Source organism: Nomascus leucogenys, chromosome 8 (assembly GCF_006542625.1).
Source record: "Nomascus leucogenys isolate Asia chromosome 8, Asia_NLE_v1, whole genome shotgun sequence".
Classification (NCBI taxonomy): domain Eukaryota; kingdom Metazoa; phylum Chordata; class Mammalia; order Primates; family Hylobatidae; genus Nomascus; species Nomascus leucogenys.
The window spans coordinates 19,596,083-19,619,524 of NC_044388.1; the positions used below are offsets into that span (position 1 = coordinate 19,596,083).

A 23,442-nucleotide genomic window follows, 5' to 3' on the forward strand; every position below is an offset into this window, starting at 1 on the left:
CTATTGCAAAGGCTATCATTGCCCAGAATCCTTTATAAATTCTCTTGCTAACATTGTTTTAGACTGTTTTGGACTACTCGATGAATATGGGAATATGTATGCAATGGCTAACATCTCATGCTGCCCTTTCATAAATATGTCTGATATGGTAGAAACTCAGTTTTAAAAAGTAAACAAACAAGCTACTTGGTTAAAACAAGTAGATTCCTCTTGTGGCTCATTTTTTTGATTGATTTTATTATAATTGTTTTGGTTCATGGTGGCCTCTGTTAAGGAATACACTTCACTCTCTTAGTATTCTCCTCCTGATAACCATCACAATAGTCTCCCTGGTGTGCTATATTCTCTCATGTGTCTTAAATGCTCATATACAGCCATCTGTTGCACATCAAATGGTCTCACTACTGTTAAAATAACAAAAACACAAAGAGAACATAAGGAATCATTCAACTAGCCTGATGCCATGAATTATGTATTTCATACCAAAACCAAACAAGTCCATGACGATAGTGACAGAGTGGCATCAATGCCCAATTTTGAGAGACTGACTAAAAGGGAGAAATTGTTAAATTAACTTAAATTTGGCCTGAAGCTGCCTCCATACCTTGCATTCCTGTGCAGCAAACCTCACCCTAACGTACTATGTAAACAAACCAATACACAGAACAAATAGCTGAGTTTCAGCCAATCACAGGCAGCCAAATCATCACACCATGCCCAAATAAGGCAAATGCCTGGCTATAGCTAATCAAATGATTTCTCTACTTTGCTTTTGTGTCCATCCTATAAAAGCTCATTGCTCAGGTTGCTGGGCAGAAGGAGCTGTCCGAACTTCTTCAAGTTCTGAAGTTTGCCCAATTCAAGAAATTTTTTGTGTGTGTGCTTAAATAAACTTTGGTAAATTTAATTTATTTAAAGCTTTTAACGGTTATAATACTAAAATTTGGAGACATTTGTGCATTAAAATAGCATTCCTTTCAGGAATTTATCCCCAAACTGCAATGCTGCTTTTCACATCCTATTGTCATTTTTAAACTGTGTTAAAGAAATATTAAATTCTATACATTTTGTATCAACTTCTTTATTTTTTGTGAATGAGCATAATTATGTTTTCTGGGTTACCTTGCCATATGGATGCATGCTCTCTGATTGACATTTATTGTTGGTCTGACAATCACCTGCTTACAATCTTTCAAGTGGAAGGAGAAATGCAGAAAAACAGAGGTGGGTAAAAGTTGTGTGTCTGTTTCCTGCATTGATATTAAGGGCCTGATTTCCTGTAATTACATAAATATATATTTAGACTCTTGAAGGAAAAACCAGAAAAGGGCCTTCAATAACAGGCCTCAAAGTGAAATGTCCAAAGGAAATAGCCAAACTCCCCACTGCCTTCTGGGTAGAACTTTAAAAAGAAGAAAGATACCTGTTGTTAGCATTAAGCAAGGGCTATGTGAAATCAACAGGAAGAGAGAACACTGAAAGATTAAATTAATCCAAGATCTGTGTCTTGTGCTCCTCAAGTTATTCTTCCTATTTCCATTTGACATGTTTATCCTCAAGAAAAACTATTTGTTTTGCATTTACTGTGTCCTTTAATAAACACAGCCAGATGCAATCACTCACATCTGTAATCCCAGTAACTCAGGTGGCTGAGGTAGGATGATCACTTAACGCCAGGAGCTTGAAACCAGCCTGGGCAACATAGCAAGATCCCATCTCTAAAAAACAATTTTAAAATTAGCCCGGCCTGGTGTCATGCCTATATTCTCAGCTGCTTGCGAGCCTGGAGTGGGAAGAGCATTTGAGTCCAGGAGATTGAGGCTGCAGTGAGCTATGGTTGCACCACTGCACTCCAGCCTGGTGACAGAATGAAACCCCAATCTCAAAAAACACAAAAAATAAACAAACAAAAACCTCTGATTTTTTCTAAGGATTTAATTATAATAGACAAGTCACTCAAAGATTTAGACACAACAAATTATGATTTGACACAACAAAGAAATACAGTTTTTAGTCTGATTTTAACTCAGCAATATGAAAAGCATTACTTTCTTTCTCTAAGCTGTCTTTAAAGTAAAAAGCTAATGTTTTTGATGAAACGTAATGCGTTGGTCTAAGAAATTCTTATTACAATATCTGCAAGTATATTCTGTTTTCTTAACTTTGTCCTTGAGAAATATTTAATACTGACTTTTATTGCTAAAATAACTTTCATGAAAAATGTATTGACTTTAACTGACCTAAAATTAATATTGCCCTAAGTCTATACAGCTATCAAAAAATGTTTTCCTTCACTAATATTATCCCTTGAAGGTTGCAATAAAAGACTTGATGTTAACTTCTAAGGTTTTGAAAATCTGTAACCCAAACTATAACATTTGATGGATTAATAGTATCTCCTTTTACCATTCCAGTTAGCCAATGACAGATTGCCTTTGAAATGCTGAGGCTTTAAAGAAATGAAGAACAACCCAAATTCAGTGTTCTCAACCCCACCTTTGATTGTTATTATCAAATTTTAAAACCTAAAAGGATTTGATTTTAAAAATTAATCCTTGTATTAACATTGGCAATCAAAGCACTTACAACCTTAAAAGGCAAAAGAAGAGCATTCTCAGAGGCCTGAATTTAAAACAAAAACAAAAACAAAAAAATCCCTGCAATGTTTAAGGCTAAAAGGAACTTCAAAAATTATTCTGTCCTACTTTTTATTTTAAAATGAAAAAGCTTCTCTAATTAACTCACTGGATTGACAACTTAAAATGCTCTTCCTTCATACCCTACCATATCTCCATTAAATAAGCATTCTTCCAGTGGACCTCAAATATTACGCATCAAAATCTTCCAGGTTGCTTGTTTAAAATGCATATCCCTATTATCATCAATTATCATTATCATTATCATCAATAACTCCGACTCAGTAAATGCAGATCAGGTGCAGTGGCTCACGCCTGTAATCCCAGCACTTTCGGAGGCCAAGGCAGGCAGATCACTTGAGGTCAGGAGTTCGAGACCAGCCTGGCCAACATGATGAAACCCCATCTCTACTAAAAACACAAAAATTAGCTGGGCATGGTGGCACACGCCTGTAATCCCAGCTACTCGGGAGGCTGAAGTGGGAGGATCACTTGAACCTAGGAGGCGGAGGTTACAGTGAGCCAAGATCCCATCACTGCCCTCAAGACTGGGCAATAGAGCAAGACTCCATCACAAAATAAAATAATGAAAAAGCTTCCCTTATGAATTCACTGGATTGATATCTTAAAATGCTGTTCTTCATACCCTACCATATCTCCATTAAATAAGCATCCTTTCAGTGGACCTCAAATTTTATACATCAGAATCTTCCAAGTTGCTTGTTTAAAATGCATATCCCTAGACATTAGCAACAATAACTCCAACTCAGTAAATCCACATAGGCCCAAGGAATCTGTATTTTTAACAAGCATCCTTCGTGACTCTAGAACAGGTGGTCCAGGGAACAAACTTTGAGGCATGATGCTAGGCAATATATAAACAGGCCATGTACTTGATATTTAGCCTGTCAGTGGAAACATTTAGTCTAAAATTTGAACAACTCCAAAGGCAAAAGATGTATTTGAGAAAGGCAGGGTTGAATAAGAGTCATTTTACAATAACATGTTTTTGAAACTCTGTTTCATTACTTAGGAGAATACCAATAAATGGAGGTAAAGGCAGTGAGGGAGGAGATCCTTTGTCATTATATTGTGCAACCCGAGGACATTTTCCTAGAATTTTGGAAGTGCATTTTAAGAGACTGCATAAAACATGGGGGAAATGTCAAGCCACATTATGCTCTTAAAAGCAAAACAAGAAAAAAAACAGCTTCTAAATAGGTACTGAAGAATGCCATGCAGTATTATGATTTTCATTTCTAATAATATAAATGAACATCTTGAGTTTAGTATTTTTTTCAAATTCTTTTAGAGATAGTGTTCTTTTTGCTGAGGCAAATGTAGATGAATAAGAAATGGCAGAACTTATTCTTCAGTGATGTGAAATAATGTGAAATAATGTTTTTATCTATAAAGCACAGGGTTTTTTAAAAAAAATTTTGAAATAAATTAGTATGATTCTATTTTTAAACATTTGTATTTATATAACTTCATATGACAGCCAAAGCCTTACCCCAAATGTCATAAACTCCACTGGGTTTGCAGATCGCTTTCTATTAGTGCATTAGTGCATTTCTTTTAAACGAAACTAGTTTTGCTTTTCAATTGTTAGATTTAACAATTTCAGGTAAAAATCAGTGTCTTATTTTTATTGTTTTTCATTAAAAGGTCAAAATATTTCATAGTTTAAGAAAGAAAGTAAATGGAACAAACCAAATGACTTTAATTTTGATACTTATAAAAATCACAAATGGATCAGTTTAGGTATATAAAAACATTAGACACTCGTATTATTTACAGCCTTCCCCAACTGGACAAAATCTAGACCCATAGAATTGACACAGGATAAATTCACGGAGGCCTACCTACTCCTAGATGGAGCTTGCCCAGGAAAATCAGAGGGCCCCAATGGGACCCACCACTCTGAAAACAATGCTTAGTTCCTTCAATCAGCAGCAATCCCAGCAATGCAAACCACTGAAGACAGTCCTGAGGTGTGGACAGCCCCAACGTGTGGATGCCTGATTTGAGTTCACGGTAGGAAAGATGATCACCAATCAATGTCACAATGGTGAAATTCCAGGGGTGTTCCCCATCTATAAATAACCAATTCTGGGGGGTGGTGGTCCCAAACAGGCTTCAGGACTATAAGCAGTGGCTCTGAAGCACAGAAAAGGATTTGTTTCTAATACTAGACACAACACACCCAATATGAAGTCCTATAAGGACCCTCTGAGAACTAGTAAGCCTGGTGGCTGCACGTCATTGCCAAATTTACTTGTAATAGTCTATTGACACCCACTAGAGATTCAAGATTGCAAAATTCAACCTGCTTACTTGGTTTGTTTAAATACTTTTGCATAAAAAAGAAACATATGAGGAAATTTCAAATGTTCCGTTTTATAGTACAATCAGATCGGAAAGTACTTGCCTCAAAGTTACTATCAGGCCTATTAGTGTTTAAGAATTTGCGGCCGGGCATGGTGGCTCACGCCTGTCATCCCAGCACTTTGGGAGGCTGAGGTGGGTGGATCACAAGGTTAGGAGATGGAGAACATCCTGGCCAACATGGAGAAACCCCATCTTTACTAAAAATACAAAAATTAGCTGGGCGTGGTGGCACGCGCCAGTAGTCACAGCTACTTGGGAGGCTGAGGCAGGAGAATTGCTTCAACCTGGGAGGCGGAGGTTGCAGTGAGCCGAGATTGTGCCACTGCACTCCAGCCTGGCAATGAAGTGAGACTCTGTCTCAAAAAAAAAAAAAAAAAAAAAAAAAAAAAAAAAAAGAATTTGCATATTTCTTCCTTTTGGCATGAATCCTCATACTAAAGGCTACACAACAAAATCTCAGAGGTAAAAACTAGCTTGACTTCTAGAAAACAGCTGGAGGGTGGAAAGGGGGGTGAGCAACAGTGAAATAACGAACAATTATAATTACTTTCATTATTGAAAATCTACTAGGAGAAAAGCTCTGATAGTCACATTTTCAACATTCATTATTTCAAATCCCTGTAAAAACAAAATACATGTCATACTCTTAAGAAAAACAGGTCAGAGAAATGAAATAAGTTGCTGAAGGAAATGGACAAAGATTTGAATAGAAGATGCCGAAGTCTACACACTTTCCACTATAAAACCCTATCTAGTCTTCCACTGAGACAAAATAATCATATCACATTAAAATTTGCGTTTGTGTACAAATAGTTCATGTGAATATGTATATGTATTATAGATATGGATAAAGACACAGAAAATAATTGAGAATAAGTCTGGGGTCCTGTTTCTTCATCTGTAAAATGGAATTAATAAGCAAGAATTGACTTCTCCTCAAAAAAGGATAGGGGCATGTTAAAAAGACACAGGAGCCAATCTGAAGGAACCCCATTAGCCAAAGTTGGAACAATTTGAGCAACAAAATAAACAGTGATGGTACTGGGTGATAACCCATATAATATTTTAAAATCCATGAGTTCACGCTAATATAAATAAATAACTGAAAAAATACATGGATGGAGGAGAAGCAGCAGCTCTTCCTTACAGGGGAATCCCAATTAGTAAATACAGAAAGAATGAGAGAAATATATAATCACAATTAGATAAAGAATAGAGAGTAAGAATCACCACAGGCAACTTCCACTGAAAGAGACTAAAATTAATGAGTGAAGATTTGGAAAGAAACAGGCTATTATTAATAGAAAACTCTCAAACTATCTTACCCAGGATATTTGTCAATTTCAAAGGGAAAAAATAGTAACTTTACAGTGAAAACACCCACAAGACAGAACCTTAACCAAGTGATCAAAGTTAACATCATCAGTAATAAGATACAGCTGGTACCCCTTAATATGATGTACTGAGAAGAATACAATACCACTACTGTAGTAGTCTTGCCAAGAATACGTAACCTCATTCTAATGGTGATAAAACACTAGACAAACCCAAACTGAGAGACATTCTACAAAATAGCTTGCCAGTTACCCATCAAAAGTGTCAAGTTCATAAAAAACAAGGCAGGAAAGGGAAATTGTCACAGATTAGAGGAGACTAAAGAAATAGAACTAAATGCAATGTAGAATCCTGGATTGGATCCTAGAATAGACCAAAGGCATTAAGGGGAAAACTAGTAAAATATTAATTTTCCTAGTTTTGATAACTAAACTATGATTATATAAGTTGTTAAAATTAGAGAATGTATTTAACTGCAAACATATTACAATTAAAGGTGAAGTATTGGGTTCCTAAATCACATCCCATGCTTTTCTACCTCTGAGCCTTTTATCACATCATTCCATTTAGCTGAAATGTCCTTGCTCTATTCTTCTTGGCCAAATCTTTCCCGTACTGCAAACTCAAATAGAATGCTAGCCCCTTCATGGTTCCCATGGTCAGAAGTCATTTCTCTCTCCTATTACCCCCACAGCACTTTAACCACACCCTTCCCATAACACATACCACACTCCCCCTTGTATTTTAGCAACTGATATAAATGACTCATTAATCCTACCTGACAATTCATTAAATATTATAATATTATCTCTGTTATGCCACACAATGACTATAATTGTATCTGACACAGATCTGGGGCTCAGTAATGGCTTTTGGAAAGTCCCTTGATTACAATTGCCATTGTGAACTTCTAGTTCATAAGGCATCAATAAATAATCCAGATTGCCAATGTATTCACATGCAATGAGAGCTAGAACTGCCAAGGCAATAGGGAACTCATCTCAGGTTAGCCAGCATATTTTTTCCTATTAGAGGAGACATAGATGGAAAGCTAAATCAGGATCAGAAGATTGTCTGGGAAGCAAGGAGAACAAGTTGGGAGCAATAGGCTAAATGGCTTGATCATAAAACTACACTCACTACAGGGCCAGAATCTCTTGTTCTCAGCTCTGGGCCTCATATTTGCTTACTGCTCCAACAATACTGACAAATTTTTCCTTTATGACTATTTGTCTATTTCCACACTAACTATTCTCTCCTTTTTAATTTTTTTTATCATTTATTTTGCCATTCTCGGCCCTAGCTGCATTTTAGAATCACCTGGAGAACTCTCAAAAACCCTGATGCCTGGGCCATTCCCGAGGATCAATTAAATCAGACTTTCTAGAGGTGGGCCTCAGGCCTCAGGATTTTTGATAGCTCTCCAGGTGATTCTAAGATGCAGCCAATGTTGAGAACTAGTACTATATTGATAAAATTTTTATTTACCTATGTTAATGTCACCAAGCAGAAAACAGACAAGTCCAACATTTCCTGCCTTTTTCCCTGATATCATATGTTCTCTCCACCACAACCACTACCACCACCCTCTCCTGAAGATATGTGACCTCACCTATTCTCTAGTGTGTCTACTAATTTAATGCCTAGGTTTCTGGAGATGCCTTGTCTTCACCCAAATGGAAGGCTTTCAGGCAGTATCTCACAGGTCTCCAGTGCAGCACATTGTTAGGTATATCAGCACAGTAAGGTAGGACAAAATACTTTAAACATATACAACAGGTAGAAGGAGTCAATATTTTATCATTACCATTAGTGTTTGACAGAAATGAGGTGGGAGGCAGCTGGAACCAAGAGGTAAAGAATACATCAAAAAATGTCTTGAGTGCTAACTTCTTTGTGGTTCACTATGTGGGTCTACAATGTGATAGAAAAATGAATAAAAAAAGGATCAATCCCACATGCTGATAATCTGACATGGCTCATATGATGTAAACTGTGCTTTGTACCATGAGAGAGAAAGATTCTATGAGAGTTGCGGGGATTGGGATTGGGGTGGGGAGTGATTTCTAGCCAGGAGATTATGAGAGGCTTTGTTTATGGGAAAGGAACCTTGTTTCTTGGAACCTTTGATTATGGGAGAGGAGGTGGCATTTAAGCTGGGCCTGGGAGTCAGGGTAAGATCTGAAGATGTGGGACTAGGAGGAATGGCATTCTCAGAGGATATGGCCTAAGCAAAGATGAAAAGGCGTGAAACTGTGGAGGATGGGCAGTAGTTCCATTTCCTTCCTACATGGAGGAAAAGAGAAGACACCAATATTTGAAATATTCTGCCATTCTGGTAGTTTTGGAACTATTCCCCATCAAAGATTTGTTTAAATCTTGACCAGAAATTATGAGAGTTCAGTTGTCTGCTGTTTTACACTCATAATCTGATGTATGTGTCCAAAGGGTTGGGTAGTAGATGCAGAAGCCTCACTAATGGATTTATATATTTCAGTCTGAAAGGCCCCAAATTAAATTACAGAAGAGGGAACCTGGAGATAAAGAGATAAGCCATTTCAATGGTAGTGATAGCACTTTTCTATGAGGGGCAATTTTGGTCACCTGCCATTTCCTATACTATTATTTTACCTTAATAAAAAGAGGATAACACCAGCCCTGTGTCAGTTAAGAGTAAATTTGGGTCTGATGATGAGAAATATCTCTATTAACAAGAATGGAGCAATCTGTGCAAGTCACTCCTCAGGAGTCTGGGGAAGTGGCAACCTGCCAGCTCAGTGGCACACAGAGCCCAGGCGGCCCCACAGCTGTCTCTCAGCACTGCCAGCAGCCATCACCATGACAATGGCCCCTCCCAGGAGAGCAGCTCAGCCCACTGAAACCACCCATCATTTAAAAATCAACAAGATGATTCTGGATGAGATCCTGTGCAACAACAACAAAAATCTTATAGAACTGTCCTTTCTAAGAATGTAATTCAGCCAATATAGACTGTGAATTAGATGGGTGATTCTCAAAATTCAGTATGCTTTGGGCTCATTTGTCAGGCTTGTCAAAACACAGATTGCCAGAACCCCACCCCCAGAATTTCTGATTCAACGCAGCTGGCTGGGGTAGAGGCAAAGAATTCGTATTTCTAGCAAGTTCCCAAGTGATGCTGATGATACTGGTCTGCGGTCACACTTTGAGAACCACTGGGTTTCATACTAGCATTGTATCACTGTTGATTTCCTGATTTTGATTACTGTACTATGGTTACGTAAAAGAATGTCCTTGGTCTTAGAAAATACTCACAGCTGTATTATATTTAGGACAAAGGCGCGTCATGTCTGAAACTTATTCTCAAATGGTTCATTAAAAAATGTGGATAGAAAGATAAAGCAAATGTGGAAAAATAACAATTTGGGAATCTGGATAAAGGGCATATGGAAGTTCATTGTGTTATTCTTGTAACATTTCTGGTAGTTTATAATTACATTACAATTATAAATTTTTTCAATTAATACAGGGAAAGAAAGTTATAGCAATATATACTATGTATGTCTAATATGGTAGCGAGAAGCCACATATGGTTATTTAAATTTAAACTAATTAAATTTAAATAAAATTTAACATCCAGGCCCTCAACTGCACTATCCGCACAGCAAGTGCTAAAGAGCCATGTATATGACTAGCGACTACTATATTAGACAGCACAACTATAGTCCATTTCCATCAGCACAGAAAGTTCTGTGAAATAGTGCTGACTACAGTTTAAATATTCTAAGACATGGAAAGAGTCTTTGAAAAAGTCAATGTCCTAAAAGCAGCAATAGAGGTAGGAGTAATAGTTATAAGCAGTATGAGTCAGTTGTTTCTAAAATAACACAGTTTATTAACTGAAGGAGGCTAAAGAAGAACTATGAACAAATTATAGCAGGTGGATCATAGTATGCAACATATGCATATGCAAGTATCTGTAGTTTTGCATGAATTGGTGACATATTTGCCAGAGTAACTATTCAATATCACTGATCACACCTGTCATCATCTTACTGATTTTCTCAACAATCCACTGGATGATGGACAAGCAGATATCCAAATTACCTGGTTCTTCTCCACTCACCCTCTGCCCTGTCCACTTTCCTCCAAGCAAAGCAGGGTCAAGACATAGATGGGAAAATACCCAGCAAGGCTGAGGCTGACCTGAAGGGGAATGGCCAAGACATGGAATATTTCAAACTTGTTCAGATATTTTAACTTGGCTATTGGTTTCATTTTGGGTGGTACATCAGCTAATGTGTAAAGCAGGCAAGGTTGTTTTCGCTGCTATCCCTTTTCCTTCTGAGCTTCTTTTCTTTCTCCTGTCTCTTCTTTTCTTTCTCCTGTCTCCTCTTCTCTCTCTCTCAAACAAATGGCACATTCAAGTTAGGTCGAGTTGTCCAAAGTTTCTGGCCCAAACAGAGCATCTTTTTTTCCGTCTACTCTAAAGAGCATCTTTTTTTCCTCCTGTCTTTTGGGGTCCAGCAACATCCGAGTGATAAGCTGACTTCATCCTAAAGTATGAACAGTACCAAATTCTCCCAAGGTGCATTTGGCTAACCCTAGCTTCCATAATATTCTGGGAGATACTTTTTGAGCGTAGTCATCTTTGGGTATTCTCTACCTGACCCAAGCCCTGTCAATCCCCTCTCCATAACGTCTCAGGAGTAAACACACAGACCCACACTGCAGCTACACATTGTCCATTTTCCCCTCTCCCACTTCTCCAAGCAGCTTCACACTCCCTTGGGGCTCAGTAAAATACAAAGCTATTACTTGGATAGAACTCAGAGAGGTTGGAAAAATTGTAAATACCTCAAGCTGTAAACCACAAATTGATAAATATGAGGAATTCTTGTGGGGAAAAAAGCCATATTTCCATTTCCAAACTTCCACTGAAGAAATTAAACCATAGAGCTGGAATCCAAAACTCAGGACATATACCTCTACTCTAACCGAGCATCTGTTAGAGCATTTAAATGTCCATCTAAGCATCAGACCATTCTAGAAGGTTTGCCCCTCTCCCTATCAAAAACTTGTTGAAGCATTCTTCTGCAGTAATTTCTCCTTTTTTGTTTTTTGTTTTTCTTAGAGATAGGGTCTTACTCTATCACCCAGGCTGGAGAGCGATGGCATGGTCACAGTTCACTGAAGCCTTGAACTGCTAGGCTCAAGCAATCCTCCTGCCTCAGTCCCTCGGCTAGCTGGAACTACAGGTTCATACAACCACGCCCCGCTAATTTTTTAAATTTTCTGTAGAGATGGAGTTCTTACTATGTTTCCTAGTCTGGTCTCGAACTCCTGGACTAGCAATCCTCTCACTTCAACCTCCCAAAGTGCTGGGATTACAAGTATGAGCCACCACACCTGGCCTCCTCCTTAAAATATATTCGTTTTTACTGAGTTTGCCAATGGAGGGGAAAAAAAAAAAAAAAAAAAAAAAAAAAAAAAAACCCTTCCTTAGAAACAAGTTTTGTCAATTATCTACAGATAATCATTCTTAGCTGCAAGACATGGGATCCCAGGTCTTTATAGTTCAATTTATGGTGTGATAATTGGACTTTTAAGATCTCTTTACCGAAGGTTTTTTACCATTCAGCATATTTTTATAAAGACTTCCAAGAGAAAAGGAGAGTCTCACCTCACAGTACTCCGTGATAATGCAGAAATTATCTTTCTCCACAAAACTTGCATGGAACTTGACAATGGCTGGGTGGTCCAGCTTGGAGAGGAGTTGGGCTTCCAAATTGGCCTGCACAGTTTCATTTGGATTTAGTTCTCCAACAGATATTTCCTTAAGTACCTTTCTGCGGTCAAAAAAAAATTAAAAAACATTTAGGTCTGAAAAACACATTTAACAAATATCATCAAGTGGTACAGAGCCACTAATTAATGCCCAGGTTGTGACCTACTCATATATCTGGTATTGCCTATTATGACACTGTGTCCCCTGGTGGGACCTGGGCCTGTTTTCCTGTCCTGCTTCCCGAAGGCCTCTGACCTCCTCATCTGTGTACCCTACAGTTACAGTTCTATAAGGGCAGACATGGAACTAATCTTGAGCAATATTGCTGGGGTGGCCCCTCCTCCACCTCTCTAGATGTTTGTCTCTTGGCTTCTCTTATAGTTATCTGTTTGTCTGTCTCTTTCTATGTGTGTTCATACACACACACACACACACACACACACATATGTAATCCATCACTCTGTCTCTCTGTATCTTATTCTTCTTTTGCCTATCTCTTTCCTTCTCTGTCTCTGTCTCTTTCTGTGTCTCTCTTTGCCTCTGTGTATGTATTTACATATATTTACACACACAGGCATGCTTCCCTCTCTCTCAGCTTAAAATTTTCCAGATATATTGACTTAATATCAATAGGAGCAATATTTATTTATTTTCTTTTTAAAACTATCCTTGGCATATCATACTTTATTACTACCAGTATCTAACAGGAAAAATTAACTAAAAACATTAACAGAGATATGTAGTATTCCTAACATGTATAAATGAAAGAAGAGCTCATTAAATCCCCATCAATAATTTAAAAATTGTGATAACTCTATGAGGAATAGACCAAAACATTATCTCTTCCCATCTAAGAAAAAAAAAAGAGTCTGATAAACAAATCAATTATAGTACCAAAGTGTAAACTAGACTATTGGAAAAAAATACTTTAGAACACCAATTATGTCTGCAGACACAGTCTGCTGATTATAAGCAAGCATTGGCAGTTCATTAAGGCAAGTTCTGCAGGAACTGTACTAGGAAACATTTTACAAAAATCTTCTTTAGGAGTTGCTACCTATGTATATCAATAAAAATGTATTATAGTAGAAAATGTCTTCAGGCCCTTTAACCAATGCATAAATTATCATTCTCCAGTCCTTCCTAACAGATGCTGACAGATGCCCTTGCCACAGGGAATGCCTCCAGCTAGTAAGCTCTCCTTGGCATGCCCATGAACTTCCGCCCTCCCAGTTGAGATGTGTGCTTACCCAAGTCATTGTGTTTATTCCCAAGCCTGCTAATGCCAGTTATGCTCATCATTGTAAATTTATGACTTCAATATAACTTAAATGAAGAGTGAGCGTGAGAGTTAGCTCTGCTAGGAAAACTAAGTCAAATGATTACCAAAAAACTTGAAAATAAAAAGTTGCAAAAATAAACAGCTGTCAAGTAACTGAAAAGACAGTTCTAAAAAGGTTAAAAATGTGAAGATCTAGTATTCTGAATTCAGATTGTTACAGAAAATAAATCTAGAAAACTAGGTCCTAAAAAATAATATAAAAATAATATATATCTTATGGATGTAGTTTATGCAAAAAAAAAAAGATGAAGGAGTCTCTAACCAGAGGACATTGGATGCTGGCTATACAGCCAAAAACTGGAGAAAATGTACAATTATATATTTTAAGTTGATGTAAATGTTTTAATTACTGTCATTTTATTTTAAAATTGTTTCCTCTTTTTAACCAAGTACTAGCTTCAATCACATTGGAGAGAAGAGCTTCTACCATTTTTAAAAATGTGATTATGCTATTAACTTTTCAGTAATTCAAACAAGCCTCTCCCTCTGTTTTACGATGGAAGAACCGTAATATCCTCAGGCATTACCAGAGGTAGAGCTTTCTTCTTGTTTCATATTCAGGGTCTAGAAGTTTTGATACTGCAGTCAGCACACTATTGTATAGTATACTCCCCCATCCCATTTCTCAGTGAGAGACTACAATTAGAAAAACAAAACAAAACAAAAAACTTGTTACAATTCTAAATTAGGAAATCTGTCCTAGAAGCTGAGAGCCTAAGTAGGAAAATGTAGAAAGTGCCCTTATCCTATTCCGGGGTTGGGTAACATTTGACTTTTTTTTTCCCAGAGCAATAAAAGCTGGGTTAAGTTTCCATTCTCCAAAAATCTCATAAGGAAAACCTAATCCAAGATGACCATTACTGGGAAGTCACTTACCCTAAAATTTGAGTCCTTTAATATTTTATTCACTTTAAATGTTCTCCATGGTCTTCCCATTCTGAACTCATCTGATCCCCAAAAGACAGCCAACAGCAGGCATAAGCTGCTTCCACAGGCCAATTTGCATTAGAAAGGGCAGCTCTGCCTCCGGAGCCTCACAGGCAAGGACTCCACTATGCCATTAACAGGTGTCTTTAAATGTGACTGCAATATAGAAAGTTGGAACACTTGTCTTCCTTCCCCTAACAGGTGTTTTCACATTGGTTTTAAACAGCCTATTAGGCTCCTATTTAATAAGAAGTAGATTCTAGAGAAATGCCTGCTTGGTAACACTCTGAAGAAAGACTGTTCTATCAAGAATTTGGTTTAAAACGACCTAATGTTATTAGGAGTGGCATTTCAGACTGTTAGTATACCCAAAGAAGCTTGAAATGACATACAAGACAATTTTTTTTTAACTACTGAAGATTACAAAGCAGCAGGCAAGGCACAATGACATCTTCACAGAGCTTTTCAGTAATTTACGGTACCCCAGCTAGCATGCAGTTATAAAAGTCACAGTGGTTAAGCGTGACAATATAAAGTCTTACAAACTTGCAATATTCTCTTGCTATGAAGGAATAAATGCTCTAAAAAGCTTCAGGATACTTATTTTTCCTTGCAAACACCAACTATTGTGCAGCAGAGCATGAGATTTTACATATAAAATGTAACTACCTGAGCCCCGTCTGGCACCCTGATGATAAAGCATAAAATCTCATTTGTCCACAGTTTAGCAGATGAAGGTAGGGCTATTAAGACAGGTGATATCTATTATAATGTCTCTAGCTGATGCGAAGATGTTCACCTTCCTTGCCTAAAATCATGTCACTGAGCTGACAGAGGAAATTCTCATTGCATATCACTTAATACGAGATCTGTATCAGCCAAAGACAGCATGGAAACTTACCAAGTCAAGGACAGTTTGTCACTTGCTCAGTGATTCCAGCCTAGCACCCCTCCTAAATAACATGACAGACATTTATTTTATCAGAGCCTCAACTCAGGAGAAATTTCATGACAGTAGCAAAACTAGGCATCCCCTGGAGCCTTCCCAAGTTACATGCTTTCTTTCTTTCTAGAATCAGTGAACTGAAAAACTTTGGAGAATAACTTTGGAAATTCGGGATAACTATGGCTAATTTCATTCCCTTGAAATTGGCCTACCTTTTGTAGAAATGGGGAAGATGATATCTTTGAGATATTAAGGGTTACTTTTCTCCAGATTTTCACATATCTTTTCACATTTTCCCCATTCAACCAGCAGCATACACTGCTTCAGGTAAAAGGTCAAATCACTACAGAAATATGAGTCAAACACATGTCTTTTGAGTTTTTAAAGAAAAAACCAAGGCTAAAGAGAAAGGATCTGGAGGAACATATGAACAGTGAATGGGTGAGCATTCTTCCTGCTGCCAGGTGAGAACGAGATCTTTATCTAGACCAGGGGAAGGGGACAGGGTCAGAGGGCAGGTAAAAAAATTAGAAACTGCTGAGCCCTTGAAAATAGTTGCTGTGCTGTAGGTCAGGTCCAGAAAGGCAACTAAAAAGAGAACTCCAAGATGGGTAGGAAGGCCTGAGAGCAAGAGACCTGTGCTCTCCCTCCAAAGTAGGGCTTAGAGGATTGCAAAACCGCCACATTTTCTTTATGTCCAGCAAGGGTAAGGAGCTGCAAAAAGCTCTCCAAGGGGCACGTAAACAGATGGGCCTAAGAGAGCTCTAGAATCTCCGGTATCCCAGTAAGGCATGGGGAGCAGCAAAATGACATCCCATCCAGTCAATAGCCATCTCAGTGAGGGCCAGTCAGCTGGTCGAACTGGAAAACTTTGCAGTAGAGACAATGGTCCTTTCCTTTCTGATTTCAATATTAACATTCGTTACAGGTAACTAGTAAACACCTACTACATGACTACAGTGTGGTGGGCACTCAGGAGTTATTGTCTCTGCTTTTGTGTCTAGTGGGAAAGACAGACAACAGGTAAATGTGCATGGATGTGTATATATCATGTATGGTTGTGTTTTCCAAAACTTCAAATTGCAATGAATGCTATAAAGTTGAGGTAAGGATGTCTGAGGCCTTTCTGATTTCAGAACTGTGACCCTGATGTGATCAGCAGCTACTGTACCCACTTAGCCTAAGCCACAGGACATTTTAATTTCAACTTAGACAAACGAGTAACTTTTTGGCTTTGGATTTTGCTTTTGTGTTTTTTTTTTTTTTTATCATTTGCCTGTTTTACAAAGAGAGATTATCAAATATAATCAGGGGTTTTAAGATTTTTCATCCCTCTAGGAAGGCAGGAATTATTTTTATCTGCCTTTCTTAAATGGGAAGGCCTCTTTTTTCTAATTTACAAGGAAATAGTTTCATTATAGAAAAATTTAAAAACGCAACATAAGGAAAATATTACCCACAATCCAACACAGAGACCATCAGAATTAACAATTTCTGTGTATTTCCTTACAATCTTTTTGCTACATGTATTTGTTAATAGTAGAGGCCAAACAGCTTACACAATTTGCTCACTGCTGTTTTCATGAGACATTATTGTAGCAGACACTTGTCATTTGTGGCTGCCCACTTTAGACAGCTTCCTTAAACTGTGGCAGATCCCTGGGCTGTGAGTCTTGCCTCCTCTGGAGAGGTAAAAACAGACAAACCAACCCTATGACTCCCAGCCTCTCTTGAGCTTGGGTGCTGATGTGTGACCTAGGTTCTGTCAGTCAGCTGCATCCACCCAACACTTTGATGTGTGAGCTGCATCAAGAAACAAGGTGGCACAGCGTCTCCATTTTGCAAATATATGTGTAATCAGAAACAGCATGGCCCTGAGCTCAAGAGCAGTAGGTCACTTCACTAGTGATGTTCTGCCCTCTAGCCTGCTCCCCCAGCCCTCCCACCACTGCTATGAACTATCTGTGTTCTGTAACAAATCCTTTTCTGCTTAAACTGGCAAAGGGTGGCTGCTCTTACCTGCACCTGGGAGTCCTGACCAATGCAATTATGCATCACAGAAGTACTTTCAGGTGTTACCACAAATCACTGTAAACACTTTGGGGCAATGAAAGCCAAACCTCCAAAGGTCTGGCTCATTTGGGTCCATTTTTATTTCCACCTTAGACTCTTCTAATGTATTTAAGGCTGCGGTAATTCTTTCTCCATTTACATGTAGATAGAAACTGATGGCGGAAAACATCCTGTTTTAAAGTTATTTCATCTCTTTTAATATGATATATAACTTTCAAAAGTAAAGGGGCATGAAAAAGATATATAATGGCAGAGAGTAATATTTATTCAAAAAATTGGCACATTGATAAAAATAATGGAAAAGCCAGGAACCAAAAGTACATAAAGGAATAGCTGGTAGGGGAAAAAAAAGAGTAGAGGTTAGTAGCAAGTATATTACAGTATACTACAGATGGAGTTTCATTTTATTTCTATTGTTTTTCCTTCCCTTGGTAAAACAAAAATATTATTTTTATGTCTGTGTCACATTAAAGGACAAAATTATTTTATGGGTTATCACCATATGCCACAATATGCACTGCTTTTTGTTTTTTAACAATTAAACCCGTGGAACTAGCTCATTCGGGAGTTAGAACTCTCTAATTCATCTTGTCCATTCTACGCACCCTGATCACAAACATATAGCAGAGTCTTTGGACAGAGCAGGGGTTAAAAGGGCATCATGGTGCAGTGCAGGAATGGCAAACTATAGGTGCCCATGGCAGACATCACCAACTGAGGAACTAACTGCCAAAGACTTTGAGACAGGAAATCTCACCCTTCTGTTACTTTACTGTCTATTAACTATCTTCTGTGTGCCAAATACCATGCCATGTGCTGGAGATACAAAGATGAAAAAGACAAAACTCCTGCCCTCCAAGAGAGCTCAGTCCCATGGGGAGGCCAACAAGTATATAAATAGTTGGACAACTTCATGATAAATGCTAAAATAGAGCTGGGGGTGGGCAGTGAGGATTCCTAACCTTTCTTTGAGGAGGAAGAAAAGGCAAAATCCACGGACTAGAGCTTCAGGATGTTCACTTTTGCAAATGCAAACTGCTTTATACTTGCTGCATTGCCTTTTCCCTGGGTGGAGCTCAAGCAGCAAAATAAATGAATGTACCATTCTTTACTATTTGCCCTGTATAAATCAATATCCAGTAGAAGAGTGTCTGTATTTGCATTACCCGAATAGGCTATGAAAGCTAATCAGCATATGACTCTTTAAAAAAATGACTTAATACATTATATTATATATTACAATATTTTATATACGCTGTATATTTCCTTAAACACATACATACACATACACAAAATCACACTATACATTATGGAATGTGGAATTAAAATGTTACAGGCAGGAGGAGTATTTTTTAAGAGGTATGTAAAACTGTCAGGTTCATAAACCTCTTTCCTTCCTTGTTTTCTTTCTTCCTTCCTCTCCACCCGTTTATTCCCCATTTTTTCCAAAAAATATTTAAGCTTTACATAGCAAGATCTTTAAAATAAGCATGAGGAACCCTCCCGTTAAGCCATGCTTTGCTCTGGAGGACTCTTTTCATTTGGGTCCCCTAGAAGGGGACCCTGAGACAAGGATTTGAATGCAAGTAGTAATTTGGGAAGTAATAGGAAAGTGGAGAATTGAGACAGGAGGGAAAGGAAGCCATGAAAGGGTATATTATCAAGATAGTTACCACTGAGGGCAGCTGGAGCTTAATTCTGTCAAGAAACTCTGGGAGCTAGTGTAGAACATTAACTCCAGAGTTCTCCTGCCCAAAGGGTGACGAGTAATGGGGCTGGGATATTAATCCACCAATTCCCATTATTCACTGGCTAAAATTGCTCCCTGGAAGTATTAATTCCTCCACTCTTCTCCCTTGCCAGAGCACAGGAAATCTCAATGGCTAGAAAGAGCACTCAGGCAGAATTGCATGTGCAGGCAGTTGGAGGCTGAGACCATGCATAAGAAAATGTTAAGTGCCCAGGGGATACAGGCAGGACCCCAACACTGTCTTCCACAGGATAAAAACAAAGGAAATTCCTCCCATTTTAAATTCTGGCCTGGTTTCCCTATACTCCTGAAGATGGCTAGTATATAAAGATTCCTAGACAAAGTAAAATAAAGTGCCTCGAATATTCAACAATGAAACTGCAAACCAATTATAACCTATAGATAAATTCCATTTACTATGCTTTTCAAGAATGATTTTGTTTACAAATATTTTAGCAGCATATAAGAGTATTACATACAGATAATAGGCAATTAATAATACAGCTAATAAAGAACAAAAAAAGGAGTAAAATTATTTCAGATATTTTTGTTTGGCAAACATGCTATTTCTGGCTGCTGTCTAGATTATATTTCCATTTGTGGTGACAACTTTCATGCAGTGTCTCAATACTGGTACTGTAACAAATCATTGCATGTTGCCTTTTAGTTTTAAGGAGCAGAAGAGGATAAACAAAAATTTTAGGAGTAGGTGGTTTGAAGACAAATATTGCATGAATAAAAAATATCTAATAACCATCATGTGAATTCTATGACTTTTCCCATCTGTGTAAATAAGCAAAATAGAAATGACTTGAGCACATGTCTCAAGGCTGGAAATAGTGCTGGTGCTCCCTGGAGTTCTCTGCAGAGAATCTCTTGTGTCAATGCAAGAATAGAGCTGGTGTCCAAATGGACCATGTCCTGCATTTCCCTAGAGGGCTTCTTGGAAGTCACATGGAGAAAAGATAAAATGTCTGACCGCTGTGTCGTGCAAAGCCCCTCCCCAAGCACATGACCAAAGAGTTGATAGCCAAGCCAAAAAAAATGCGTGGGAGCATGTTAATTAACTGGGGAGCAACAGAAGTCTGCATTTGTTCAGGCAGTGTTAGAAAAGCTTGTGCATTTGTGCACTCATAACACGACAGCCATTTCCCCCCCATTTCTAAATCATAGCCTCCATAAAAGCTGCTCGGGCTATCTCATAGAAGAGTGGAGAAAAAATCGCCCTTCCCTCTTCTTTTACCTACAATATGAGTGGATTCCCTTCATGGAGGAGACAGCTTTCTGGAACTTCTTTTTATTTACTTCTCTAAAAGTTCTCTTTACAACCAAGGATACCTTAGGTCAATTCTAACTTCCCCTTAAAATCATATATAGCTCCTCCTTGTCCCGATCTTTCTCCCCCACAACCTGAGACAAATGGTCAAGCAATTCTATTTTTCTTATTTATACAGATGGGCAGAGTCATCGAATACTGTGGCTTCCTTATTGTGAGAAACACTGATGACTGCCTACCCCACACAGTCATCCCCCAACACCCCTACCATCATATGCTCTGGAAAGGAGGATCCTCTCCCTAGTTCCTGCGGTGAATCATAATTGGTCTGGAAAAGATGTTCCTTACTGATAAAAAGAGAAGCATGAGAGGAAACTCTTCTTCAATCCGCCTCTGCATGTGATCATCTGCATGTGACTCCTTGAACTATGGCAGCCAGCTGGAGCCATGAAGTAAGCCACCCTAACATGACTGGCAGAAACATGGAGAGGTAAGAGAGAAGGCACCAACATCCCTGATATGTTGCTGAGCTGCTGAATTAGTCAAACCAGAATTGCTCTCTCTCCAGACTTCTTGATAGGAGGATAAGAGTTTCTTATTGTTTAAGCCATTTTGATAGCATCAGCCATTTCCTGATACTACCACTTTGCTACAAGAAGGAAGAGGAGATGTTTAAAGAAGAAGAGATTAGAAGCAGGGGTAGAGAATGTAGAACAGTAAATATTCCACTCATTTGTAAATGCTTAAGATTATAAAAACCCAAATGATAAAGTTATTTAGGTATAGCTATGCTGTATAAAAAGATTAGAAGAAAGGTAAGCCCTTTGAGAAACGGGCTATGTCTTATTTACTTAGAAAGCAGTTAATGAGTCTACTAATTTAAACAAAAAATGTATAACTTGGCTCTTTCCTATTTGAGCGTTGATACGAATCTTTTAAAAATCATGACAAAATGAACTACAGTGAACTACACAGAAATGAACCTATTGTGAGAAAAAAAACTGGGGGATAAATGACTAAAAATTCTCTGTTATTAGTACTTTAGTTATTTCAAAACTAAAACAACGTGATATTTGTTTAATTTGAAAACATAATCCAAAATTATTTTATATAAAAATTTTTAAGCTATTTAAAAACATCAGGATTCAAAATTATTAAAATTCCACCAGTGTTATCCTTCTTCCCTTAGGTGATGATATAGAAGCAATAATAGCAAACAGAAGATAATCTAAAATGAGAAGCAAGAAAGAAAAGGGTGAAGCAAGGGGAATGGATGATTTGCCAATCAAAAAATATAAAGATTTTAAAATAAATACTGAGTTGAAAACGACCAAGAAAAAAAGAATTCTTAAAATATTTGGTTTTCACTCTCCTGCCAAAAAAGAAAAGAAAAAGAAAATACACTTTATAAACAGTAATAAATATACCTTTTTCTATAGTTCTCTAGTGATAGGCGAGAAAAAAGTACTAAAAATGCAAGTTTATAAAAATTTGCTTGCTAACATACTTGCTGGAATAGCTTTGATCTGGGAGCTGAATTACCCATGGGAGCTGATAATAACATTAGCATAGACAAAAAAAATGGCAGATATTCATACCCGAAAAAAAAGGTTTTGCTCTGATGTTTCACAATATCTCAGAGAAATGATAATACCCATTGTAATGGCCTGGCCCAAGAGAAGCACAAAGCTACCAAAGTTTCTTAATGTGTTCCCCATATTCAGCTTCTTTTCCAGTTTTGAAATGGATTTTATGTTTTTGTAGAATTTTAAAGCTGGACAAGACCCTCAGAAAGCAGATAATCAAAGTACCTCAACCAATTGAAGTCCTGGGACATTAAGCAATTTATCCAAGGTCACAAAGCAAGTTACAATGGAGCCGCCATTTACCTCTTGAAGGAGGAAACGGACCATCAATTCTGAAGAATAGACTTTTGTCTACAGATTTAATGGTTTTCCCTTTCTGCTGTTAGTATAGAGATCTTCAGTGTCTAATGAGTAAGACAGTCTAAAATTTTTCATTTTTCAAAGAACAAAAACTCCTGACACCTGCTTTCTTCCCTTCCCTAGCATTAAAGAAAAAAGAAAAAAAAAACAACTTGTCGTTGTGATTGGAATAATGGTTTTGCTTTCGATGAGGCACTAATGACCCTATGTCTGTTCTTCATTATCATTTGAGAGTTACAGAAATCTCACAGAAGCCAGGAATATTGCCAATTATAGCGCCGCAGATTTGGAGGTTTGGGAAAAGATATCATACAGAAGAGGGAGGCAGTATTTCTCAGGACTTACTCTCCTAACACGGTGGGGAAGTCTACATTTTGAGGTTGTTCTAAATACCACAACCCTGCAGGTATAATTTTGTGTGTTTGAGGGCTAGTCTTTTTAAAAGTTCAACTGAGCAAAATTCATTTGATTTAAAATTGTTAAACAATGGAAAAGTAATATGTCTTAAAAACAAAAATAAATATTGATAACATAAGACTCTAGGCAACAAATCACTCATTCACTCCATTATGCTTTGAGAAGTTCTGAGCTTACAGCAAAGATCCTACTTATGCAGGCAAGGAAATTAAGGAGCATAACAATGTTAATAAGGATATAAAAAAAATTTACCACAGATAATTTGGTTAGCTTCTGTTACAATTATTATATATTCCAAATTTAAAATTAGTGTTAATATTCAAAATGCAATATTCTAATGAATAATTCATTCCAGGTTTGTATTTTGAATATTACAGAAAAATACAAGAATTGCAGATTTCAATGAGACAATCAGATGACCATAAAATGAAGATACAGTAACAAATTGAGTTTTAAGAAGCAACAAAAGCTGATTAGCTCCATTTCCTTGAGTAGGTAAAAATGAGAAAAGATAAACACTGTTTAAAGTAAAATTAAATTATGATCTAGGCAAGAAGTTAATAAAATAAAAATAAAAAATAAAAAAATCTAGGGTTTTAATGAAAAAAAGTTCTTTAACCTTATTTATAATAGTAG

The 23,442-nt window shown here is 37.5% G+C and overlaps 1 protein-coding gene across 2 annotated transcripts in view; it reads right to left on the reverse strand.

The window, feature by feature from the left end:
* The window catches only part of NEK11 (NIMA related kinase 11), a 324,686-nt gene that overhangs the window by 254,125 nt on the left and 47,119 nt on the right, over nt 1-23,442 (reverse strand). For both annotated transcript variants that reach the window (XM_030816832.1, XM_003265413.2), the window contains one exon: nt 12,025-12,190. In XM_030816832.1, coding sequence (XP_030672692.1) covers nt 12,025-12,190 — 166 coding nt within the window. The remainder of the gene's footprint in view (nt 1-12,024; nt 12,191-23,442) is intronic.